This window comes from Triticum urartu, chromosome 5, assembly GCF_003073215.2.
Source record: "Triticum urartu cultivar G1812 chromosome 5, Tu2.1, whole genome shotgun sequence".
Lineage (NCBI taxonomy): Eukaryota > Viridiplantae > Streptophyta > Magnoliopsida > Poales > Poaceae > Triticum > Triticum urartu.
In genome coordinates this window covers 634,395,245-634,420,630 of record NC_053026.1, presented here as the reverse complement: position 1 = coordinate 634,420,630, position 25,386 = coordinate 634,395,245, and the positions used below count along the sequence as shown (strand labels likewise).

The window sequence follows — 25,386 nt, the reverse complement described above, 5'->3', positions numbered from 1 at the left end:
ACCTGGGAGTTTTCTCTTTTTTAGTAGATCCATTTATTCAAAATGTTTTATCTCTTAAACCATGCGTCCAAATCTCAAACCGTTTTCGCCGTTGGATTCCTCGCGTCGAGATCTTCAAAACTAGATATTATGTTGATAGGTTTTGACGAACATTTTTTTCATGAAAAAACTGGACAAAAAACCGAAACTGGAAGCATGGTTTTCCCTTTCCGAAACAGGCATGGCCGTGTCTCCCGCGAAAACAAAATCGTACCTCTCGTGGAATAAAAAAATAGAAAACATGTTTTTTTCGTTTTTGAAAGGCATGGCTGTGGCTCTCCAGAAAGCAAAATCATGCCTTTCAGAAGCAAAAACGTGCCTCTCGTAAAAGAAATAAAAAACAAAAAGCGTCTTTTTTTCGTTTCCCGTATCTATCGCGAAAGAAAAAAAACTAGAAAATGCGTTTTTTTTATGTTTTCGATAAAACAAAACTCGAAGGGAGCGTCCAAAATGCGACACGTAGCGGTGATTGTTGTGAGGCTCCGAAAAGAGCGCTCGTTAACTAGTGACTCCCGCCGTTTGTTGTTGGGAAAACTTTGTTTTTGCCACTCTAGCTTTTGCCCACTTTACTTATGACACTCTAGAGTTTGATATTTCATTTTTGCCACTCTTAGCTTTTGACAAAATATCACTTTTGCCATTCCGTGGCAAAAGCAAAATTTTGAGAGTGGTAATTGTGATACATTGCAAAAGCTAAGAGTGGCAAAAGTGAAATGAAAAATTTTCATTTTTGCCATGGAATGGCATTTGTGATGTATTGTCAAAAGCTAAGAATGGCAAAAGTAAGATGTGAAATTCTAGAGTGGTAAAAGCAAAGTGGGCAAAAACTAGAGTGGCAAAAACAAAGTTTTCCCTTTTTTTTTGAGGGGTAGTTTTCCCTTGGTTGTTTGCGAGCGTTCGGCAGGTCGGGGCACACCAACTTCACGGGCCGTCAGGCCCAGCTCCCCTCCCGAGGGCCCGAACCCCTCACCGAAAAAAAAAGTCCGACCCGATCCACCAAACCCACACTCCACACCTTGCCGACGCGAGACGCGCACTCTGCTTTCGCACCGAGCAGCAGCCGCATCCGTCCACAACCCGGCGTCGACACGACACGATGGCGTACTCCGGCGATCGCCGGCCCTCCCCGCCGCCGCCCCCGCAGCCGCACGCGACCCTCTCCTACCTCTCCCCGTCCGCGGCGCCCTTCACCGTCGGCCGTACCCGCGGGGCCGCGACCCCCGATCCGGTCCCCAACGCCCCCGCTAACCCTAGCCCCTACCCCGACCTCCGCACCGCGCCGTCGCTGTACGACTCCTGGGTCGAGCCTCCCGCGAGCTACATGGATCTGGAGGCCGGCGCAGCGGCCGGGTACCGAGGTGAGCCGACGCCCTCTCTTCTCCCGTTACCGGGCTGGCCCGTGGAATCGTGCTTCGCGGTTTGTTAATTTTGATTGCTGTTTCCATGGCGGCGATAGTTGGTTACACACATACCCTGCATCTTGGGATCTCAGACATGTTGAGTAATTTGTAATTTTGCGAAATATATTACTCCCTCCGGTCCAAATTAATTGACGCAGCCTCTATACAATGTAAAATGGACGTTGTATAGAGGCTGCATCATTTAATTTGGATCGGAGGGAGTAGTAGATTGAGTTACTACCTCTCTCTCAGTTTACAGGGCGTGCGCGTACCCCTAGGTCGTCAATTTGACCAATCTAATACAAGTCATATATTACAAAAAATATACCAACATAAACTTTGGAGTTTCTACTTTCAAAAGGTATAATTTTTGTGTTATATAGTTTATATTAGGGTGATAAAATTGGCAACCTAGATATACGCGTAGGACTTGTAAACTGAAACGGAAGTAGTACTTCTGAAATTTGAGAGACAACAATTAATTGCGCACTTACGTGTATGGGTCAGCTAGTCATGAGCCATGATATTATCTAGATGCTTCTCACTGTTCATGTTATTAGTTTTGCCTTGTAATTTTAGTGTCATGGGCAATTTCGTGGAGGACAACACATTGCAGTAATGTCTAGGTGTATAGCATGGATTAACCTTATGTTGTTACCTAACGCCAGCAACCAAATTATGCAGGTTTTGCTAATTCTGATGGGTTTCTGGTTTCTGAGAATACACACAATGGCTTATACACTGGGAATCATTTTGGTACCACCGTGCAGCAGCCACATCCCTTCACAACATGCAGCTCCGAGTGGATGGAAGAGAAGTATCCTGGAATTTACCAAAGAACGTCAAAGGCCCTCCCAAGTGATTTTGGGTCATCAGTTATCCATCAGCCTTCTGGTTCTCCTAACATGTTTGCTTGCTTAGATAAAAAACCCTGTTCCACACCTCAGCCCGTGAATCAGCATTCCCCGTATTCTGCTTATGATAACTACACGGCACATCTTCCATCATCCTCAACATATCCATTGGATTACAACCTGTCCATGCCACCTGTTTCTGCCTCACCTGAAGTATGCGCTACAACAAAATCATTGTCACCCACAACAGATGGCCATATATTGGAAAGTGCATTTTCCTCACCATATATAAACCCTTGCAGATTAAATCTTGATTATTTTGACTCCATGCAGAATGAACAGAAAGACCTCTTTGGACATCAGACTGCTTATAAACATTATGGTGACTGGAGTAACTCTGACAATGGTACGAGAATAATGGGAAGCTATCCACTTAGTAGACGTGGAGTTGGAGAGAACTATCCTTTGGGTGAGAGTTCAGAAACTGGGAGGCCTGTGCAGCCAGGAACCTATCCACTTAACAGACATGGAGTTGGAGAGAACTATCTTTCAGGTGACACTTCTGAATCTGGGAGACCTGTGCAGCCTTCATCAGAAGTGAAGTCTGGTTTCAAGAGCTTACAAGCATCATGTTCCAATATCTCTCCTTCAGAACATGCATTTTCTCAGCCTCGTGACCTTTTCATCGAGCCACTTGAAGTAAATAATCCTGTTGTTGATTCTCCTTGTTGGAAAGGGACACCAACTGTACTCCAGTCATCATTTGGTGTGAAAAATGATGAAGCTCCTTTTTCTGCTAATGGCTCAGGTGACCTCCATGATTTGCACCAAAGCAAGAAGCTTTCTGAGTTTGGTACAAGTAATTCTGTGTTATTTCCCAAGTGTCATGACACATCAAATCCCGAGAGTGATTCGTGTCTACCTTACTACGTAAATTGTCTTTCTTCATTCAGTCTGCCTTCAGGGTGTAAAAAATCTGAAGGTCATAGTGATGCACAACCATCCATTGTTGGGGATTTCGATGGTATGGCTAGGTCTAGCCACCCTAGTTATGTATCTGTAGATCAAGGCACCAGAAGAGAAAACCACGTGATCTGTAAGACAGGAGACAATTCCGAAAATGGAGTAACACCAGGTCAACAGGGAGGTGTTTTTCTTGGCAAAAGAACATTTGAACCCATAGTGTTAGGCAGAGACTTCGCCAGTCATGTTGTGGGCATGAATGAAGATTCTGGTAAGAAAGTTTCAAGCAATGTTGATGCAGCTCCAATTGCAAAGGTTAGGAGTTTAACAAAAGAAAGTCTACAAGGAAATACTTGTGTCCATAAAGCTGTGGCAACATTGGAAGGTCTGTACTCGGAGATGCCTGTGAAGAAAGGTCTGGAGCATTTATCCCATTGCAGTGCTGGTGTTGAGGAGTTGGTGAAGATATCTTCAGATAAAGTTACCCGCAGATCCAAGACTCAAGAAGACTTAATCAAGTCAATTTATAATATCTCAGTAGTGCTTCTATCTACTTGCGATGGTGGTTATGAGTTGGAGGAATCTGAACATGCACTTGTTCAATCTACAATACACAATCTCAGTTCTTTGAGTTCCAAGATAAGCAAGGTATGGATGTATGATACAAAATCACCATTGTCAGGTATCACCAACTTGATTAAGTTATGCTTTCATGAATACTACTACTATAAAGTTACTTTATATGACTTGTACTACATTCATTGAACTTGTGATTCAAGAATTAAAAGATGTACATTACAACCTGGTAAGTATTCAAGTTTTCTCACTTGTATATAAGCGGTATGGCTGATATGAATGCTTATTGTTCACTTTGACTAGTTGCATGTTTTTGCTACCCCTGGTATTTCCGTACTAAGAATGACTAAGCTTCTATTTTTGGTAGTGATATGGTTTTTGGTTCATGATAACTGAGATCATGTCCACTATTTGCTGAAACGTTATATCATTCTTGCTTTCTTTGAGCAGTGTTAACAGCTGCTGATATTGCTTTACAACATCCATTGTCTGGCCTTACATTGTTCGGGCCGACTAGTTAATTAACATCATGATCTGTTTGCTAGCTGTACAAAGCTAATGCCCTGGCCAGGAATTTTCATTTATTTGACCCATCTTTTAATAATCATTTGGCAAGGGTCCACTTTTGGATCCACTCGAAATTTGTCATTAAGTAACATAATATTAAATTCAGTTGTGTTTCTATACAAATATGAAAATGGCCGTGAAATTATTGGTTGACTCATTTTGGTTTGTTTACTTTCATGTGCAAGGCTGCATTAAAAAATGATGATGTCAATGGAAACTGCTGCCAAACAAATACAAGGTGCCATGGAAAGAATCATCAGCCTGAGAAGTTTGATGGACTTGACTGGGAGAACATTGGTGCAGATTTTAGAGCTTTTATTTTGGAGGTAGTGCTTCATTACTTAGGAATGTTTTAGGTATCTGCTATCCTCTCAATCATGTAACTTATACTATTGCCATCTTCTTGCGTGCAGGATCTTACTAAACTTCCAGAAGAGAATGTCATTGGTGATACTAAAGATGCACAAATGCTGATATATAAGAATCTATGGATTGAAGCTGAAGCTTCCATGTGTAAACTCAAGTATGAACTGCAACTTGCCCGCATGAAACTTGCGACAAAACATTGCAATCAGCAAACAGGTTAGTGCTTCTGTTTGTACGTGTGTAGCAAGTAAGTGTGCCTTAATTTATCTGGACAATTCGTAACATTCACTTACTCCTGTGTGTTGAATAATCTTGTAGCTGCAGCACCTGCCGATTCATTAGGAGAAGCCAAAGCCTCTAACCTGCCCAAACACAAGAACTCTGTATGTTTTGAAGGGATTGCTGGTTCTAGCAAACAACAAAACCATGTGAAAGAGCGCAATATCGGCAATGCAGCCTTGCTACCTCAGGGAGGTGATAAGGTTGATGCTGATGTCTTTGCTCGACTGAAAGTTCTGAAGCTCCGTGATGAGAGTATAAATTGCTCCCGTCAGGTCAATGCTGAGCTGCAGAAGGGAACAAGTAATTATAACAGGACAGATGTTGTTGATGACACTGTTTTTGATAATGCTGTTGACGATAGGATAACTTCTTTAGTGGAGGACATCATCAAAGAGCGTTCAGAAGCAAGCAGCAGTGAAGGTGGTGAAGCTGATGGTGCTACCATTGCTGCACTTAACGATTTCACAAGCTGTAACAACAATACAGGCCCATTGGATGAGGACACCAACATAGAGCAGTTAGAATCTAGTGAAAGCAAAATCCATGGCGCTTTTATGGCTAAGCTCAAAGATTTGATGTTCTGTAGTGATGATGTAAGTTCATCAAACGAGGGCAATGCTCATCAGCTCCAAACAGCAAGCAAGAATGAATTCGGTCAGCTTGAAGACGTGGTTATGGCCAGGCTGCAAGTCCTGAAAAGGCGTGAAGGTAACAATAGCAGCGCTGTGAACGATGGACAAGAGGCTTTCCATTCTGATGATTGGGCGGGTCACTTTGAAACAAAACATTTCGGTCGAGGGGCGCATGATGAGCTAGTCCAGAAGACTGATTTGCCTGACGATGCTGGGTCCAGGGCCCAATCTGATGAAGTGGATAGCAAAACTGCCAGCCAGTACGTCAGTGCATTGCTTGAAGAGTCTCCTATTGTCTCAGCACCAGCGGAACCTGCAAGTGCGCAAATGCATGACGAGCAGCTAAGCAACTCACCCCCGGAATGGGAGCATGTGCTGAAGGAGGACTTCTTCCTCCCAGGAAACCATTTGAAGTGAAAGGCATCTGGCCGCCTTGATTCGCAAACCTTGTGTGTGTTGTATATATATGTTTTAACTTAGCAGTATGCGAGCCGGAGATTGTGACATAAATTGCAGTATCAACCGTCGTAGTACGTGATGGCTAAAACTGAAGCTTTATTATGAGTAGAAAATAATCTCAACTCATGGCTCATACTGAGCTTTCTGTAAATATGCGCTGTGCGTGCGTCCTATCTCGTTGTATGCTTTGAAAGGTCCGTCATGCACATTACTTAAGACCTATATATATTATTGTAACATGTAATACATGTATATGTGCTATGAGTACATACTGTTCCTTTTGATTATGTTTCCGGTTCTCGTTCTCCAGATGTCGCTGTGAAGATCTTCTTGGCCCCATTTTGTGTGTTTAATCCTGCAGTTTGCTTGTTGAGTTTTATAGCGGGAATACTGTTGGTTCTTTGAGACGCTGTGGGGTTGCTCATGACTTGACACCTGCTTTTGTGATTTCACAACTCTTTCAGTGGTATCATCACCAATGATGCAATCCGCATACAAGTACGTATCTTGGTTAATTACTGTTTTTGGTCTATCAACACCTGTTTCTCCCCCCTTCCTCGCTACCTAGCCAGACCTCTCTGTGACTGAAGTTGATAGAGCTGCAGCTTGGACGGCCAGCCATTAGCTGCGCTGGTGTTCAGGCTAGTCATTGAGGAGAATCATGCATAACTACATGTATTTGTATTTATTTAAGATGATCTTGTTTATTATTTTATATGATTAAAAGTGGCATTCCAATGCTATCCTCTCTTTTCTGATTTAGTGCTATGTCATGTCAACATGTCTAGGTGAGATCGCATGATACTCGCCGTGTGAGCTCTAAAGCCTTGAGCCCTTCAGGTCGACGGATACGGTGTGCTCTCGGGGCCTCTCCTGTTTTTTTTAACATAGTACATACGCAAGCGTTTATACACGCGCATACACTCACCCCTATGTACGCACACACACCCTATCCTTATGAGCACCTCTGAAAGACTGAGACGGCATATTACCTTGAAATTTACGAAGTCACCGTAGGCACCTAGTCGTCGACAGGAATGTCTTCTCCCACTGAATGCGCCTCGCCGAAAATCTTGAAATAAATCCAGAAATACATGCAAGCATCAGAACTTGAACCCTGATGGGCTGGGGATACCACAGTCCCTTTAACCATCCAACCAGAGGTTGGTTCGTGGGGCCTCTCCTGTTGTTGTGTAGGCCAGCAGGGGCCACACTCCCTAGCCTTGTAAAAATTATAAAGGAACACTTTTTTTAAGGTCCTCGGATTAGAAAATGTCCCTCCGCCACTGGCTGCGTGGTGGTCCCTGCACGCGGCTTCGTTGTCGTTGTTCACCCCGACCCTCGTACGACCACATCCCACCATTCTGCCAGTCTCCTCTCTATTTTCCTACTTTCCCATTGCCTAGCTCCGGCGGCCACTGCCCTATGACAACCTGACCCAGAGAAGGGATCGGCATCACTCATATCGGGAGTTGGTAGGGAAATTGGGGATGAGAACAAAGACATCGAGAGGTGAGGTATAAGAGAAAGAAGGGGGTCTTTTAGTTCCTCATGCACCACATGCCTATTTTGTCGCACTACAACAAGAACCCCCTTTTGGCAACGCATCAATGTGTTGTCGTATGTCCATATAAGCGTTGCTAAGGTCTACACCGACGGATTAAAATGCGTTGCTGTTGGTGGCGTTGCAAAGGTCTACACCAACATATATACATGCGTTGGTAAACGGCATAAATAAGTGTTGTAAGATAGCAACATATAGAGCTAGAGCAACAACACTTCATATGCGTTGGTGGCTAGCCTAGAAAATGACCATTGTAATGCCTAGAAGAATTATCGTATTGCTTGGACAATTAATGGTATTTTGTATATTAGCATCCAGAACTTATTGCATTAATGTTGATAATGCATAGGAGACACAAACATAACAATGAGAAAGGTCACATATATTAAATCAACTTGATTGCTTTACAAAGAACATGATACACAGATTACAATATGTGAAACTATCTAGTAATAGTCTGATTCTCAACCTTGCACTGAACGACTCAGCCATCTAAACACATAGTGTTTGAAACATTGACCCTAAAAATTACATTCCAAAACATAATCTGAAACTATCTAGTAGTAGCCACCTTCTCGATCTTGTAATCAACTTCTGAGCCATGCATCATCGATTTATCTTGGCAATCTACAACAACAAAGAAATGAGAATAACAAGGTACCATCAAAGAAAATCAATTAACAGGGAAGTAAAATTTAAACAAAAGAGCAACATATAAAGGTTGGAGGACATGTGATAGTTAATCTTACTATATGACTAATAATTTTGTTTTAGTGGTTATGTCAACCAAGAAACAGTTACTCCCGGAGGGAGTACCAAGTCAACACCCATAGTTTTTTGTTTTATATTATAGGTCAGTACTCTGGAGTGTAGCAAGGGCAACATTCTTCTTTGGATTTCCCAAGCTAAGCAGGAACTGCAATAAGCATTAATATTGAAAAAAGTATGAGCAAATAAATTGTTGCTCAGCCATGTTGAATTCACACAATAGAGAAATGAGCATACCTTGTCTTTAGATGGATGATTGCATCTCCATATCATAGAGGAAGCTTCACTTTAAATGCAATATGTTGCTTCCCTGAACAGATTAGTTAAAGTTTCACTTCTCTGAACACCCAAGTCGAAGCAAGCACCAGAACAATATCCTTGTTTCGTCATCCAACATATATCATCACCTCTAAAGAGCTATGAAATATCATAATTTGATCACTTTTTACAGTCCCAGCCATAGCACTATGCTATATAGACGGAGAAAAGAGGGCCTTTTGAAAAGAGCGTCCTTATGTTAAACGAGTTAAACACCTTACAAAGAATATAATGAAGATACAGTGAGGTACATGCCAAAAACTATGTACATCGACAAATATAGCATCCTTGATTGCAAAGAAAGATCTGCAGTTCTCAAAACAATACATATAAATGTAGAGATTTTCAAATTTCCAGAAGTACTTGAAGTTGAGAGCTACAAAGCATGGATACGGCAAAATCTGCCGATTTGATGTCCTAGTACAGCGGGATACGGCGACACGCCTGGATAAGCTGGGATACACGTATCCCGCAGCATCCCATGATTCCTGAATTAAAAAAAGAAAAGAAAAAAGCATCGATACGGCTGGGATACGTTGAGGGACTCGGGAGGCCCAATAATAGCCTCGGCACAATACAAACTCTCGTACGCACGCACGCCACATAACGAAGGACCTGCTGCTAACCAGCAGCGAACGCGCCGCCGCCACCTGGACTCGACCACCGCCCCCAGCAGCTTCTCCTCGCGGAGGCAACCACACTCGAGCAGGTAACCCCAAGGCCAGCAGCCTCTCCTCAACCTCTTCATCTTTGTGACATGATTTCCTTCAATTGAGAGGCTGCTAATTGCTTCCCCATGTTGTGCTCGCTTGAATGATTTCTACTTGTTTCTAGGGAGCATGGCATCCGGGAGCGCCACCCCCGGGGCCACCCGTCCGTGGGTGAGATCAAAGGACAGCCTGGTCCCTGGTGTTCGTAGATACGAACTATCCTCTGTGGGATCCAGACCCAGCAGTGTTTCATTGTTTTTTTCTGTTTTGACTCTGTATATTTCTTATTTATTTTATATATACTCACCGTATCCCCGAACGACTGTTTTTGAAAAATAATGTATCCCGTGTCCTTGTATGCGTATCCCCGTCTTTCCGTCCCCGTGTCCGTGCTTTTTAGGTTGAGAGAACATAATTCCCACAAAGCTAAATCAGGTGGTTCTATTAAATGATAACAAGTATGTTTTCACATGATTTTAATTTATATAGATGCTTGGGAATAAGACAAATCTGAATTATGAATACACAAACTTTTTCAACCTCGGTTTTTAAATTACATTGCAGATAATGTCATGTAAATCACCTACACGTTTACTACCCAGCTGGAATCATGCTGTCGTACCTCCTTTTGCAGAAGTAGCCCACTATATGCCTTGATCTTTCTCCCAAAGATGAATATGTAAGAAATTTTGGCACTGCAAAGAATGATGGATTCGCTTCATAAGTACTTGCAAGAACATTTAAGTTTTACATATCTAAATCAGTGGATCATAAGTCATACCATAAGCACTAGCTAGTATCATCATTCTGAACCTGAGGATTTACGTGTTAAGAGAAAGAATAAACAGACAAATGTTGGCTGATGCGAAGTCAATTTCAGAACTAGCAAGGAGAGATGAAATTAAGGATTATGAAATAAAGATAAAGAGAAATAATAGGACGTAGAGATGCATGTGGGGCTTATTCATAGATTATTACAAGGAAATCAGTAAGGTTTCATAACACCGATAAGAAGATATTTGTTTTCTTTCTCGAAAAAAATCATGATGTTGTACATAATAGTGGTCACCTATTAAATGATACTAGAAGGAATGGTTTTTATAAATAGTCAGAAACTAACAGCTAGGATATCCAGAGATACTATCAACTTATTCAATTGACAGTCTAATCATCTTCATGGATATATTAATTAATTATACACACACATAGCTACATGAAAAATTAAAATCTAATGTATCACAAGATAGAACTATTTAGAAAAAGAGAACGCACACATTTTCCTGAATCAACACATACAGCCATGTGGTGAATCACTTGTATGCGTACACCCAGATGACTGAATTACCCCTAGGTAGCAGTATTTCTGTGCACATATGAGAATAGTGAGGAATACAAACCATGGAGTGGTGTGGCTGTCGGTGCAAGCCAGCGCCCACAAAGGCGGATCAGGCAAGTGATAAGGCAGCATTAATCATTGTCGTAATGGCCGGCAAAGAATTATCCATGGCAAGATGCCATGCCACAAAGCAGCGGCAGGGCAAGAGCAGAGGGGAGGGGTGCCTTACTGAACCGTCACATCGGAGTCGAGGTAGCCAAGGTGGAACAGCACCATCGAGCCTAGCCGGTAGCCGATCGCGTGTGGAAGTGGGATTGCTGGGCCGAGCACATGAGCTACAACAATGAACCGTCGCGCCGTGCAGAGGCGTGGAGGACGTCGTGGCGGTGGGGGTTGGGGGCGGGGCCAGAGGAGAACAAGAGGGGGGACGAGCTGGTGAGGCGTGGTGAAGGGGAGCACCGGAGTTTCCTCGAATCAGAGGCGGCGGCGGCAGCGGCGTTGTGGTGGAGCTCGGGTGGGAGATGTGAATCGGGGAGAGAGGTGGTGGGGAGATAAGAGATTGGGTTCTTTTTTTTTCCTGCTTGCTGTGTGTTGGTTGCGTGATATTTGGACCGAGGTGGATACAGGGAGGTTATCCTTGGTGGGGAGGTGGGAGGTTTGTTTAACTCAACGCATCTCGACTTTCGTTGCTAGATATGCGTTGTTATAGGTGGGTTTTTGTTGTAGTGTCATTTCAGGTGATATAATAACACACTCAAACACACTGTTCGTCGGCCACAAAGGACTCTTGGGCCTTATCCCCTTTACTTAGTCCACTACGGCTTCATTGGTGTGAGTTGTAGGCGTGACATTCGCCCTCCTTTGAGAGGCGACTGAAATGACCAAGGAGGTCAACTAGAGGGGAGGGGGGAGGGCGGATAGGCGACTACAAATTTTCTTTTTTTCCTTTGCAGGTTTAGAAATGTATGGTTAAAGCAAGATTTTTACATGCTAATTTCTGTTATAATCATGCATTATTTACCAGAATTAATCATGAATTTGCCTAATATTCCATTCCAAAAGAGTGGCCAGGTAGAAGAGGAGCAAGGAGACACGCCTAGATCGCATCCGCTGCAAAGGCGCTGCCTCTCACCGAGAGACGAGCCGCATTTGTGCACTAGGCTAGCCCCGCTGCCGCACTGACGCTCCTCCGCACCCGGTAAACCCTCAACTTGCCGGCCATCCCCACGCGACGGCGAGAACTGCACAACCCACTTACCCACATCCACACGAACTAACTAGTATCACACTTGGCCATCGGAGTGCAAGCCAGCTCCTGCTACTACTGGACTCTACTTATATCACATAGATTCTTAACTCATTACAACCGAAGATTATTATTCCTAACAACAAGAGCAACACCCAATTGAACAGGCCGGTAGCAAAGCAAAATCACTATTACTCTACTACTAGCAAAGAACAAAATTGATAACTTCAAACTGAAACAAGCTGCATGCTCTTAAAATTGTCGGTCGCCTTGCCGAGGCTGAGAACCGTCAGGGGATGCTGCAAGGGAATTAGCTTACCATTAGCCTCAAAGAAAAGAACGATTGTCATCTGCTTCTGAGTGAGTGGTGACCAAAAACGAACGAACTCAAGCTAGCATTTTCCGTCTACCTTGTGCAGTAGGTGACCGCGTGAGCGGTGGACACCGGCGAGACGCCGCAGAGCCCCGGCAGCAGCGCGATGGCGGACGCGTTGGACCAGTACCGCCTGACGAGCCCCGCCATGCAGCGGCACACCGACCGCCAGTTGTCCGGCGAGTCCGCCGCGACGGCGTACAGGCCGTCCACCCCCTCGCAGCACGGCGTGCCCGGGGCCGGCAGGGGCGCCGCGCTCGTGCCGCGCGTGACGAAAGCCGCGCAGCCCGTCAGCAGCGACGTCACCGTGACGCAATCCAGCGAGGAGGACGACGGCGGCGTGGGCGTGGGCATGCCGGCCGCGGGGGCCGTCAGGGCGCAGCCTGACAGCAGGGTGGCCATGACGATGGCTCCGGCGGCTAGAAACCACCCCGCGGCCGCCATGGCCCTAGTCGCTGGATCGATCGATCAGTGTCGCCTTGGGGGACTGTGGCGTGGCTGACTGAAGAGTAGATGGAGGTGGAGGTTCTTGCGGTGCTTGTTTCGTGTGGGTTGCATGCGTACGTCATCGTGGTTACGTACATGTCCACGAGGGCAGGATGAGCTAACCACTTCAGGGGACACCAATTAGAAACGTCTTCCAAACATATAGACATGCATGTAATTAAGAGCATACTTTTTTTTAACATCAGGGCAGACGCAAGCGCTCACACATACCCGTATACACTCACCCATATGAACGCACACACGCACACCCTACTCCTATGAGCACCTCCGAGAGACTGAGCCGGCATGTCATCTTGAAATTTACGAAGTCACCGTCGACGACGAGCGTCGACGGGAACGTCTCCTCCCACTAAAAGCGCATCGCCGAAAATTCTGAAATAAATTCAGGAATAATGCGAGCACCAGGACTTGAGCCTCGGTTGGCTGGGGATACCACTGTCCCTCTAACCATCCAATCTCAGGTTGATTCGCAATTAAGAGTATATACTTTAAGTTGTAATTTGTTTTTTTTTCAAATACATGTCACCTTTTTTCAATACACACTGTACTTTTTCAGTGTACATACATAATATATTTAACAAATGTATAATAAACAATTTTTTTTCAAAAACAATGCTACGCTTACTGGCACTTTTTTACGAATAAAAGGCTACAGAGAAAGGTGGCACCTACTTCGACGGAAGGGATCCCCACCCTGGGGGGAGAGGGGGGAGGGGGGGGGACACATCTGTCTGTAACGCCATGTCCGTGGAAACAGCCCGTAACTCAACATTTTTTTTCAAATACATGTTTGAAGATTTTTTTTAGTAAATGTTGAACATTTTTGGAATGGTATGTTTTTTCTTAAAATGTACACAAACATTTTGTTTTGCATTGTATAAATGTTTAAATATGTGATGAACATTTTCTGAAACACGTGAACATTTTATTTGAATGGCACATATATTTAAAAAACATAGAGCGAAGATAGTTAAAAGCTAACACGCATATAAGGCCTCGGAAAATATATTTTGCCAGAACTCAACACATGTGACCTGAGTGCCTTTTAGCTCATGTTATCCCCTAACGCGAGCTGTAGCACTCGCTTGCGTAAGCCAATAACATGTAGCATCAGCGCCTTTTAGCGCATGTTATCGGCTGACGTGAGCTGTGGTGCTCGCTCGCATCAGGTATCGCCATAAATGGGCGGGCACAGGAAGGTAGTTCTTCCTCTCTTTTTTCACATTTTCATTGTCCTTTTCCTTTTGCTTATATTTCAAAAAAAAAATCTATATATATATATATTACAGAAATCACTTTACATAGAAAAATGAAAATGCTAATAGTGCATTTACAGAAATCACTTTATATGTAAAATGCTAATAATGCATTTACATGAAAAATGAAAAATATACTTTTGAATGTTAATAATGTATTAGAATAATACTAAATGTGTACATAAAAAATTTCTGATCTATACAAAAATATAATGTATATGGAAAAATTTTATGGAAAAATTTATACATAAAAAGTATGTACTTAGAAAAAGTAATGTGTATATAAAATGTTGTTGTATTCGGAAAATAAAAATAAAAAAAAGATGAAAACTGACAAAGAAACAAAGTTTACAAAGGAAAATGATAAAAAATGTTAAAAAGCCTATGAACAAGAAACTATCAGCAAAGGTTCTAAAAACATATGAAAACCGTAAAGAAAAACACGTACATAAAAATGAAAGAAACCGGGACTAAAACGGTGAAAAGAAGGAGAAGCAAAGAAAACCAAAGGAAATCAATGAAAATCAAATAAAAGAAACAAAGGAAAATGAAGAAGAAAATAAACAGAATGAAAAATTAGTGAAAACCGAGAAAAGAAGAGTGAAAAACAAATGAAAACAGAAGTTATAGCGAAGAGATAAAGAAAACTGAGAGAAAATCGGTGAAAAAACAAAAGGAACCGAAGAAAAAAAAGAGAGAAAACCAAAGAAAATCAGACCTAAACCTACAGCGAGCGACTACAGTAAACGTGAAAACTGCACTAAAAGGGCGGGCCCGCTCGCCCTCGCCTATGGCGAGATAAGAAATAGCTCTCGTGACATGTTAGTGGCTTGGTACAACTCATGTTATTGCGCTATACCCCACCGTGTTGTTCTAGCAAGTAAAAATGATGACATGGCTGCACGAGAATTCAGTAAAATCAGGTGTCGGGACATGGGTGCAGTTGGGGGACTGAAGATTGGTGTAGAGAGTAGTGCTTCCACATATTGATATTTTGCTTCTGATTGATGAAAAACTTCCTATAAGAGCATAAATAGTTATAAATTTTGAAATGTTAAATAAATAATTAATTCATTAAATATTATTGAATCAAATTCTATGAATTTTAGAAGGATTTGTAATTCTCCAAACCGTGTAATGAGAGTTGGATCAACATAATTATCCAGCAAATATAAATCTTAGATTATTTTTTATTTAAATTCAAAAAATGTTATTATTATTTACAATATTTCAAAAATATTTTCAATAGTGATAATAAAACGTCTTTCTCATAATCATGGATATATAATTTATTAAAATTTTGATGCATTTGGATTTGGGTCTTATTTAAAATAGAGAGTGGAGATAAAATGACTTCTCTAGTTATATATGATCCTTGCATATTTGAGGTTGAAGAAAAATAATTATGGGAATTATAAAACCCCAAGACTTGTTTTTAGGGAATTTATAAAAGCTAAAATGAAAAAAAAAATGAATTTCCATAACTAAGTTTGAGCAAAAACTATTTTCCCACATCACAATATAAGTATTTGGATTTATTCAAAAGTCTTGGATTTATCAGAGAAGGTTTGGTAATTATATGTGACCATAATTATTTTGCGATAGTTATTTAAATAAAAAATCATTTCCAAGAACTCGATTGACGTAAATATGTTAGCTAGCATGACTTTTCTCTCTCCGCCCCCACATGCTCCACCGAACAGCCATGCCCATGTCTCTTTTCCTTCTCTTTTAAACCTTCTTATTTCTTTCTGCTTTGGGTTTATCCTCTCCTCCGAAGTCCAATATTCCTTCTAGCCTAAGCCTAGACACATGAAGACATGCAACAATCATCTTCCTCCTACACGAACAGGAGCACGAACAAACACACACATCCATGGTGTGATGTCTTCCTCTCCCGCTTGTGCTTCATCTCGCCACCAATTCATTTCGGTTTCAGCTCCAAAGTTATAGACGAATTCAAGGAAATCCCATTTAGAGAATTAATCTCCAACTTGGATACCCTAATTGAGCATACCGACTGTGTGCTCTCAATGCCAATAGTTGGCATTGATTACCCGATCTCCCTCCACCTTGTGTATGAGTGAAAGTACAATTTTCCCTGAGTGGTTTTGGTAATTCCTAATAATATATAGCTCATTGAGCTAATGCTACTTGAAGATAAATATTTCAGAAAAATCTCAATGATTGGCATGGTATGGATTGAAAAGTGGATCCCTCAAAATGCCAAAGACAAAAGAATTGGCTCAAGCTCAAAGCACAAGACTCTACATTTCATTTTTAGTGATCCAAGATCACATTGAGTCCATAGGAAAATCCAATACTATTAAGAGGGGATGAGGTGTTGCTTAATGAGGTTCTTGTTCAAAGTGCTTAGTGATATACTCCACAACCCTCAACCACTATCTCATATCCAAATATATCTCAAACCAAAAGTCAAACTCGCCCCCACCGATTTAATCTATCCGGCGCCACCGAGTTCACTTGACATAGCCACTGCCACAAAGCCTAGTCTTTTCGGTCCCACCGATAGGGATCTCGGTCTCACCGAGATGGGATTGTAATCTCTGTTTTTCATCATAACGTTTCAGTCCAACCGAGATGAAAGATCGGTCCCACCGAGATTGCAATGAAAACTCTCTGTTTCCCTTTCCTAACGTTTTGGTTCTACCGAGAGAGCGAATCGGTCCCACCGAGATTGCCTGACCAACTCTCTGGTTAGTCTATTACCAAAATCGGTCTCACCGAGTTTGTGTAATCAGTCTCACCGAGATTACGTTATGTCCTAACCCTAATTATATCGGTCCCACCGAGTTGACATGTCGGTCCCACCGAAAACCCTAACGGTCACATTATGAACTAAATCGGTCTGACCGAGTTGTATGATTCGGTCCCACCGAGTTTGGTGATTTGTGTGTAACGGTTAGATTTTGTGTGGAGGCTATATATACCTCTCCACCCACTCTTCATTTGAGGAGAGAGCCATCAGAACATGCCTACACTTCCAACATACATTTTCTGAGAGAGAACCACCTACACTTGTGTTGAGGCCAAGATACTTCATTCCAACCACATAAATCTTGATCTCTAGCCTTCCCCAAGTTGCTTTCCACTCAAATCATCTTTCCACCAAATCCTATCCTATGAGAGAGAGTTGAGTGTTGGGGAGACTATCATTTGAAGCACAAGAGCAAGGAGTTCATCATCAACACACCATTTGTTACCTCTTGGAGAGTGGTGTCTCCTAGATTGGTTAGGTATCACTTGGGAGACTCCGTCAAGATTGTGGAGTTGAACGAAGGAGTTTGTAAGGACAAGGAGATCGCCTACTTCGTGAAGATCTACCCTACTAAGGCAAGTCCTTCGTGGGCGTTGGCCATGGTGGGATAGACAAGGTTGCGTCTTCGTGGACCCTTCGTGGGTGGAGCCCTCCATGGACTCACGCAACCGTTACCCTTCGTGGGTTGAAGTCTCCATCAATGTGGATGTACGATAGCAACACCTATCGGAACCATGCCAAAAATCTTCGTGTCTACATTGGGTTTGCTCCCTCCAAACTCCTCCCTTTACCTTCATATGCAATTCTTTTACATTCCGCTGCTATACTCTTAAAATTGCATGTGTAGGTTGTTTGCTTGACTTGTGCTAAGTTGCTAAAATCTGTCAAGAATTAAAATTGGAAAAAGGCTAGATTTTTATTTGGTCAAGTAGTCTAATCACCCCCCCCTCTAGACATACTTTCGATCCTACAAGTGGTATCAGAGCTTTGGTCTCCATTTGCCTTGATTTCCATAGCTTTGGTGATTATAGCCTTGGTTTCACAACCTAGGAGAGTATGACGTCTAGTGAGGGACATTACCACCGTAGAGGTCCTTATTTTGATGGTACTAATTTTGCTAGTTGAAAGCATAAGATGAAAATGCATATTCTTGGACATAACCCCGCCGTTTGGGCTATTGTGTGTATTGGCTTGCAAGGTGAATTCTTTGATGGGAGGGAACCGAACCGTGAGGCTAGCACGGAAGAGCTGAAGATGCTGCAATACAATGCTCAAGCTTGTGATATTCTCTTCAACGGATTGTGCCCCGAAAAATTCAACAAAATCAGTCGTCTTGAGAATGCAAAGGAAATTTGGGATACTTCGATTGATATGCACGAAGGTACCGACTCCGTCAAGGAATCCAAATTAGATGTGCTTCAAAGTCAACTTGACAAGTTCAAAATGAAGGATGGTGAAGGTGTCGCTGAAATGTACTCTAGGCTTGCTCTCATCACAAATGAGATTGCCGGCTTAGGAAGTGAAGAGATGACCGATAGATTCATCATCAAGAAGATCCTAAGAGCCTTGGATGGAAAAGATGATACCATGTGCACATTGATCCAAATGATGCCCAATTACAAAGATCTCAAGCCAACGGAAGTCATTGGAAGGATTGTTGCTCATGAGATGTCACTCAAGGATAAGGAAGAGCTTCACAACAGTCAAGTGGTGCTTACAAAGCCTCATGTGATGCTTCCACATCATCAAGTGAGAAACTGGATTTCAATGAAAAATTAAGACTAATGGTGAAGAAATTCAACAAGTTCTACAAGAGTAGAGGCAAGGAAAGAAGTTCTAAGTCAAGGTCCTACAATGACAAAAGATCTTCAAGTCGTGAACGTAATTGCTAAAATTGTGGAGGACTCGGACACTACTCCAATGAATGTACGGCTCCCTAAAAAAGAAGAGAAGGTTCTCCCAAAAGAAGGAGTAGGAGAGAAGAATCACCACCAAGAGAGAAAAGGAGTAGAGATGACCGTTATGAACGAAGAACATCACGGAGAAGCAAGGATTCGGAAAGGAAGGACAAATCATCAAGGGGCTACACAAAACAAAGACATCAAGCTCACGTTGGTGAATGGGTATCCGGCTCCGACTCCGACGATCACTCCGAGAGAAGTTATCACTCCGACTCCGAATATACTCAATATGAAGGTGTTGCCGGTCTAGCACTTGTGTCAACCAACTCCTACGACATATTTGAGTCACCAAATGAAGGAAGTGAAAGATGCTTCATGGCTAAAGGCCCAAAGGGAATTATAGAGAAAGGTGTTTACAAGAGCCTTGCCGGAAGTAAGCAATTTGAGGAAATTGTACGCAAGCAAGGAAGACACCGGAAGAATCAAGGTGTTGGTTTTGAACGAAAGTTCAATGCCAATGGAGTTGAGTGGGAAGAAGATCAATACCCCAAGACAAAGTTTGTTCCTCAACAAGAGAAGTATGATCCTACTTTTTTCCAAGGAACACAATCTCAAGATGATCTTCCACCACAAGACCACAAGCTAAAAGGCAAGGACAAGCTTCAAGAGGAGATTGATGCATTTGAAGAAGCTCCCAAAGCCTTGGTCAAGTGGGTTCCCAAGACTACATCAAGTTCTACTTCATCAAGTACGACTACAACTCCAAGGATTCCCATCAAGATGGTGTGGATCCCGAAGAAGAAGAACTAGATAGTTCTTGAGGGTGACTCCGCCAACACACTTCACTCATATCATTTTGGCGAGGACAAATGAAAACAACTTTCATATCTTGCACTAGTTCAAGGAGTCACAAACCCTCTTGTTGGTAAGACAAGGGACAAGGTAACCTAATGCATTCATGGACATCATCTCATGTGAATATCACTCTATGTCTATGGATATCCTTGTTTGTTCCTTGTGGGACTAACCCGTGTAGGTATTGAAAGTGCAACTCACTCCAAAGGATTGCTCCAAAGGATCTACATCAACATTGAGCATCTACATCTTCAACACCTACATGAAGTCATCATTGACAAAATCCAAGGTTAGTTCATCCCTCTTAGGGGGGATATCACATCTAGGGGGAGCTTTACTCTAATCAATTGAGCTAAAGCAACTCTAATGGTGTGAACACAACAATGCTTTATGTAAAAGTGGCAACCCCACTTGTGCTTAAACGATGAGTATGACCTACGATCAAATGTTCTCATTTGACTCTAAGTCAATATACTCATATATAGATGACCTAGTCATCGCCAAATTGCTTGATAGATGCTAGAGTTCTTGTGCATGCTTTGTCACATATTTCATTTATCATCCTATTGTGTGAGCATGTTGGTTGCATATTTTACTCATTTAAGAACATCCATTTGTTGCTTTGATTGTTTGGCCTTTTCTCTTTTGCCAAATGGATGGATAAGAATGCCTAAGAACTCCCTCTAGCTATCTGTGCTTTCCTTGTCTCAAACTCTATTTATGCTACATCACAAAGTTTGATCAAGTCAGATTCGAACCACTCTATGTGAGGAGCACTCGGAGTCCCTGATTCGTCAAAGACTTAAACTTCCAAAACCTCTTTGTGCATTTTGGTATGACCGAGTCATCCATTTCGGTCACACCGAGATCACTAAGTTGATCTAAGTTTTCAATCTCGGTGCAACCGATTAGAACTTTTCGGCCACACCGAGTTGCAGTAACTGCTCACAATTTTGCATCTCGGTGCCACCGAGTTGTTCCACTCGGTCACACCGACAGGGTCAGGTTATATATACTGACGGGTTAAATTTTGGAAAATTTTCCGAAACCTTTCACCCGCGCGTGACCTGCTCTGCTTCCTCGGGTCTCCGGATCGTCCTCTCGCCTCCAGCGACCGCCCGCCGCTGGTCTCCGCCGCCGTCAACGGCAATCTGCCCCGCCGTTGCCGCCGTAGCAAGTTCACCGCCGGAATAGGGTATGAACTTGATCTTTGTGCTATTCCTTAACTCCGATTCGTAGCACATTGCTTTGCCATGATTCTTGCCATGTATGAAATCATCCTGTCCAGCGAAAGCAACCCGTAGATTAGATTTGATTTGAAAATTTAGGGTTAGGTCTCCGCCGAACTCATCTCGGACCGACCGAGTTGTAGAAATCGGTCTCACTGATTTGGCTTAGGCCATTGCACATGCGTTTTCGGTCTGACCGAAAATTGCAAATCAGTGTGACCGAGTTCGATTCTTTGTGAAGCCCTAGCAGTCTCGGTGCCACCGAACTGTGACTCGATCTGACCGAGTTCACTAGTTTAGATTCCAAAAGCTGCTTCGGTATCACCGAGATAACAAATCGATAGATCCGAAATGCTTTCTTTGAAGAACTAAAACTAAGTTTTTAAGTCATCTGTTTTGCAAAAAGTCTGCACTTTGTGATGCTCATCTACTCTACCCCATCTACAATCTATTCACAGGGTCTGCTGACAGTTTTCCTGCAAGATGTCTGATCAAAGTGATAGCCAGAACAAGTCTGAGGAGCAGGTTCATTTGAGTGAGGGCACTAGTCCCTCTAGCACTTCTGATGAGGGCAGCAGGAGCACACCAAGTAACTTGCCCAAGGCAGCCACCAGAACAAGGAAGAAGAAGACCTCAGATTCTGAGGATGGGGATTATGTGGCTGTTGAGGAAAAAGTCAGCTCCAAGAAAAAGGTGATGAAGAAAGAGTATGGCTCAGCTGGTACAACAAAGCCAGGGATGCACAAGAAAGGCTCCAGCAAAAAGGATTCCCATGTCAAAGACCAGAGCCTCAATGCTGAAACTTCCAAGCCAACTGAAGAGGCAGTTGGAGAAGGAAAGAAAGGGTCAATAAGACCACTGCCAGAGTACTTGGTAGATCCTCCATTATGAGAGATTCAGAAGAAGAAGAAGAGTAAGAGGATGCTGCACCAGCTCCTAAGGCTCAGAAGCTCATGGGAGATGCAATTAAATCAGGGGCTGCAACATCTAAGCCCAAGTCTGCTCCCAAAGCTCAAGCTCAGAGACCCCCAAAGCCCAAGAGAAACACCAGGAGTATACCTACTGAGGAAAAGAACAAGACCCCAGTGCCTGAAGCTGAAGAAGAGAATGATGAATCCCATGTTTTGCGGAAGTTGAAGCCCAAAATTCCTGACCATAATGATGCTCATCCAGTCGTTGAGGACATGCACATCAGGAAAGATGCAGGATTGAGGTTATGGAGACAGTCTGACCCATATGATGTCAAGAGGAGAACTGCTGTGGATTACAGATTCCATACAAAGGAACAACAAGATATCTATGAAACCATTCTGCTTGACAAGAAGCTCATAGTGTGTGACATGAAATGGGTGGACTGGGAGTTCATCCGGGAAAATGAAGATCACTTCCTTGGAGTGTATGACAGCTTTAAGGCATGTGAAGTTGATGAATTTGTTGGACAAAAGCTCACCAAGTGGAATGATGAGTTGATCATGCAGTTCTACTCCACTACCCACTTCTATCCAGATGGAAGGATAGTTTGGATGTCTGAGGGTACCAGCTACCAGTCCACAGTTGATGAATGGGCTAAGCTGATCAATGCCCCTGCAAAGCATGAAGATGACTTGGATGTATATGCCAAGAATAAGAAAGACCACAACTCCATGGAAAACATGTACAAGAAGATCCCCGACAAGGCTTTGGAAACTCACAATCTTGGATCTGTGCATTTCTTGTTGTCTGGTCTGCCTACGATCAACTGGATCTTGAGGCACACTCTGCTACCCAAGTCAGGAGATCACAAGATGATCAGAGGGCATTCTATCAATCTGCTCCAACTGTTTGATGTCCCTCAGAAGTTCAAGGTTATGAGCTTAATGGTAGAAACAATCAAGAGGACTGCTGCTGACCAGAAGAGAAGTTGTGGGTATGCTCCACACATTTAGGAGCTCATCAACTCTAAGATGGGCACATGAACTTATTTGCTAGACATGGAGCATCTACCCATATATCCTGATTTTGAAGACAATACCGTTGTGATGACTGAGGAAGATCCATCATCTGTGCAAGCACATGAGAAGAGAGAGAAGGCAAGGGCAGAGAAAGCTGCAAGGATGCCAACTGCTGAAGAGGCATCTCAAGTATTCCTGAAGAGCAAGCAAGATCAACTTGGATATCTGATTCAAGCTACACTAAGGATTGAGAAGGTCTTGGCCACCCTGACTTAGAATCAGAAGAGCCTGGAGAGGATTGTGGAAACAAAATTCTATGATCTTGATCTGAAAGTGACTGAGATTCAGACTGCAGTTCAGCAGCTTCAGGAGGAAGCAGAGGAGAGGAGAGGAAAGCAACCACTGATACTTTCAAGCATGTGCCACGAGGTCCAAGGTCTGCTGCAGTGCCAGTCTCAGATGCTAGAGCTTCAGTGTCAGCACCAGCAGCTACAACTCCAGTGCCACCTCCAGCACCCACTCCAACAGCTCCAACTACTTCATCGGAAGCCTTCGTCCTTGGAGTTCTATCCCCCCCGAAGACCAAGCCTGAGAGACGTATATCACTATGCATTTTCAAACTTTTTGGTAACTTGTTGCCAAAGGGGGAGAAAAATGTATAGATCATAGGCTTCGAGAGAGAGTGTCTTGCTTTTTATCTCTCTTGCTATTTTGGTTGAACTACTTTTGTTGTGTGCTTGTGTGAGATACCGTATGTCCTTGTGAGATACTTATATGATCATGTGGTTGATCATATGCTACATTAATGTTTGGTTGAATGATGCTATCCTTTATATTCCATATATGATCATTCACTTGCTTGGTGATGAGTGCATGCTTTTAATTTCTATCATTTTGAGCACTCCACCAAGATGTATGTGACATGGAAGAGTAACCCATGATCCTAATCGATTGTGCATTTGCATTCAAAAGCAAATTTTAAATAATGCACAAATTTAGGGGGAGCTCTTGCTTATCACATACTTCTCAAAGCGACGATGTTTTTAAATCTTATAATCATCTGTCGAAGCTTTGATCTATATGTTGTCATCAATTACCAAAAAGGGGGAGATTAAAATTGCAACTTTCCCCGGGTAGTTTTGGTAATTCCTAACAACATATAGCTCATTGAGCTAATGCTACTTGAAGATAAATATTTCAGAAAAAACTCAATGATTGGCATGGCATGGATTAGAAAGTGGACCCCTCAAAATGCTAACGACAAAAGAATTGGCTCAAGATCAAAGCACAAGACTCTACATTTCATTTTTAGTGATCCAAGATCACATTGAGTCCATAGGAAAAGCCAATACTATTAAGAAGGGATGAGGTGTTGCTTAATGAGGTTCTTGCTCAAAGTGCTTAGTGATATGCTCCACAACCCTCAACCACTTTCTCATATCCAAATATATCCCAAACCAAAAGTCAAACTCGACCCCACTGATTTGATCTATCCGGCGCCACCGAGTTCACTTGACATAGCCACTGCCACAAACCCTAGTCTTTTCGGTCCCACCGATAGGGATCTCGGTCTCACCGAGATGGGATTGTAATCTCTCTGTTTTCCTTCGTAACGTTTCAGTCCAACCGAGATGGGCGATCAGTCCCACCAAGATTGCAATGCAAACTCTCTGTTTCCCTTTCGTAACGTTTCGGTTCTACTGAGAGAGCGAATCGGTCCCACCGAGATTGCCTGACCAACTCTCTGGTTAGTCTATTACCAAAATCGGTCTCACCGAGTTTGTGTAATCAGTCTCACCGAGATTACGTTATGCCCTAACCCTAATGATATTGGTCCCACTGAGTTGACATGTCGGTCCCACCGAAAACCCTAACGGTCACGTTATGAACTAGATCGGTCTCACCGAGTTGTATGATTCGGTCCCACCGAGTTTGGTGATTTGTGTGTAACGGTTAGATTTTGTGTGGAGGCTATATATACCCCTCCACCCACTCTTCATTCGAGGAGAGAGCCATCAGAACATGCCTACACTTCCAACATATATTTTTTGAGAGAGAACCACCTACACTTGTGTTGAGGTCAAGATACTTCATTCCAACCACATAAATCTTGATCTCTAGCCTTCCCCAAGTTGCTTTCCACTCAAATCATCTTTCCATCAAATCCTATCCTATGAGAGAGAGTTGAGTGTTGTGGAGACTATCATTTGAAGCACAAGAGCAAGGAGTTCATCATCAACACACCATTTGTTATCTCTTGGAGAGTGATGTCTCCTAGATTGGTTAGGTGTCACTTGGGAGACTCCGTCAAGATTGTGGAGTTGAACCAAGGAGTTTGTACGGGCAAGGAGATCGCCTACTTCGTGAAGATCTACCCTAGTGAGGCAAGTCCTTCGTGGGAGATGGCCATGGTGGGATAGACAAGGTTGCTTCTTCGTGGACTCTTCGTGGGTAGAGCCCTCCGTGGACGTGCGC

At 43.0% G+C, this 25,386-nt stretch overlaps 2 protein-coding genes and 1 long non-coding RNA gene across 7 annotated transcripts; 1 reads left to right on the top strand and 2 right to left on the bottom strand.

The window, feature by feature from the left end:
- The first annotated feature begins 1,051 nt into the window (after positions 1–1,051).
- On the top strand, positions 1,052–6,425 carry LOC125511431. The gene is made up of 5 exons (XM_048676802.1): positions 1,052–1,397; positions 2,124–3,904; positions 4,585–4,725; positions 4,813–4,981; positions 5,084–6,425. The coding sequence occupies exons 1-5, from the start codon at positions 1,136–1,138 to the stop codon at positions 6,094–6,096; spliced, it is 3,366 nt and encodes a 1,121-aa protein (XP_048532759.1). The 5' UTR covers positions 1,052–1,135; the 3' UTR covers positions 6,097–6,425.
- A 1,638-nt stretch (positions 6,426–8,063) lies between these two features.
- LOC125511430 lies at positions 8,064–11,457 on the bottom strand. 5 transcript variants are annotated; one of them, XR_007284998.1, is made up of 4 exons: positions 10,280–11,457; positions 10,121–10,193; positions 8,708–9,004; positions 8,064–8,329 (listed from the first exon to the last, which is right to left on the bottom strand). It is a non-coding gene; the product is annotated as an uncharacterized LOC125511430 (long non-coding RNA). The 5 variants fall into 5 exon arrangements; XR_007284994.1 differs by having other exon boundaries at positions 10,121–11,457; XR_007284996.1 differs by having other exon boundaries at positions 8,708–8,887; positions 10,121–11,456.
- A 597-nt stretch (positions 11,458–12,054) lies between these two features.
- LOC125506398 (putative non-specific lipid-transfer protein 14) lies at positions 12,055–12,939 on the bottom strand. Its single transcript, XM_048671217.1, has 2 exons — positions 12,491–12,939; positions 12,055–12,379 (listed from the first exon to the last, which is right to left on the bottom strand). Exons 1-2 carry the CDS (start codon positions 12,895–12,897, stop codon positions 12,370–12,372), a joined length of 417 nt encoding a protein of 138 aa, XP_048527174.1. The 5' UTR covers positions 12,898–12,939; the 3' UTR covers positions 12,055–12,369.
- Between the last annotated feature and the right edge of the window lie 12,447 nt (positions 12,940–25,386).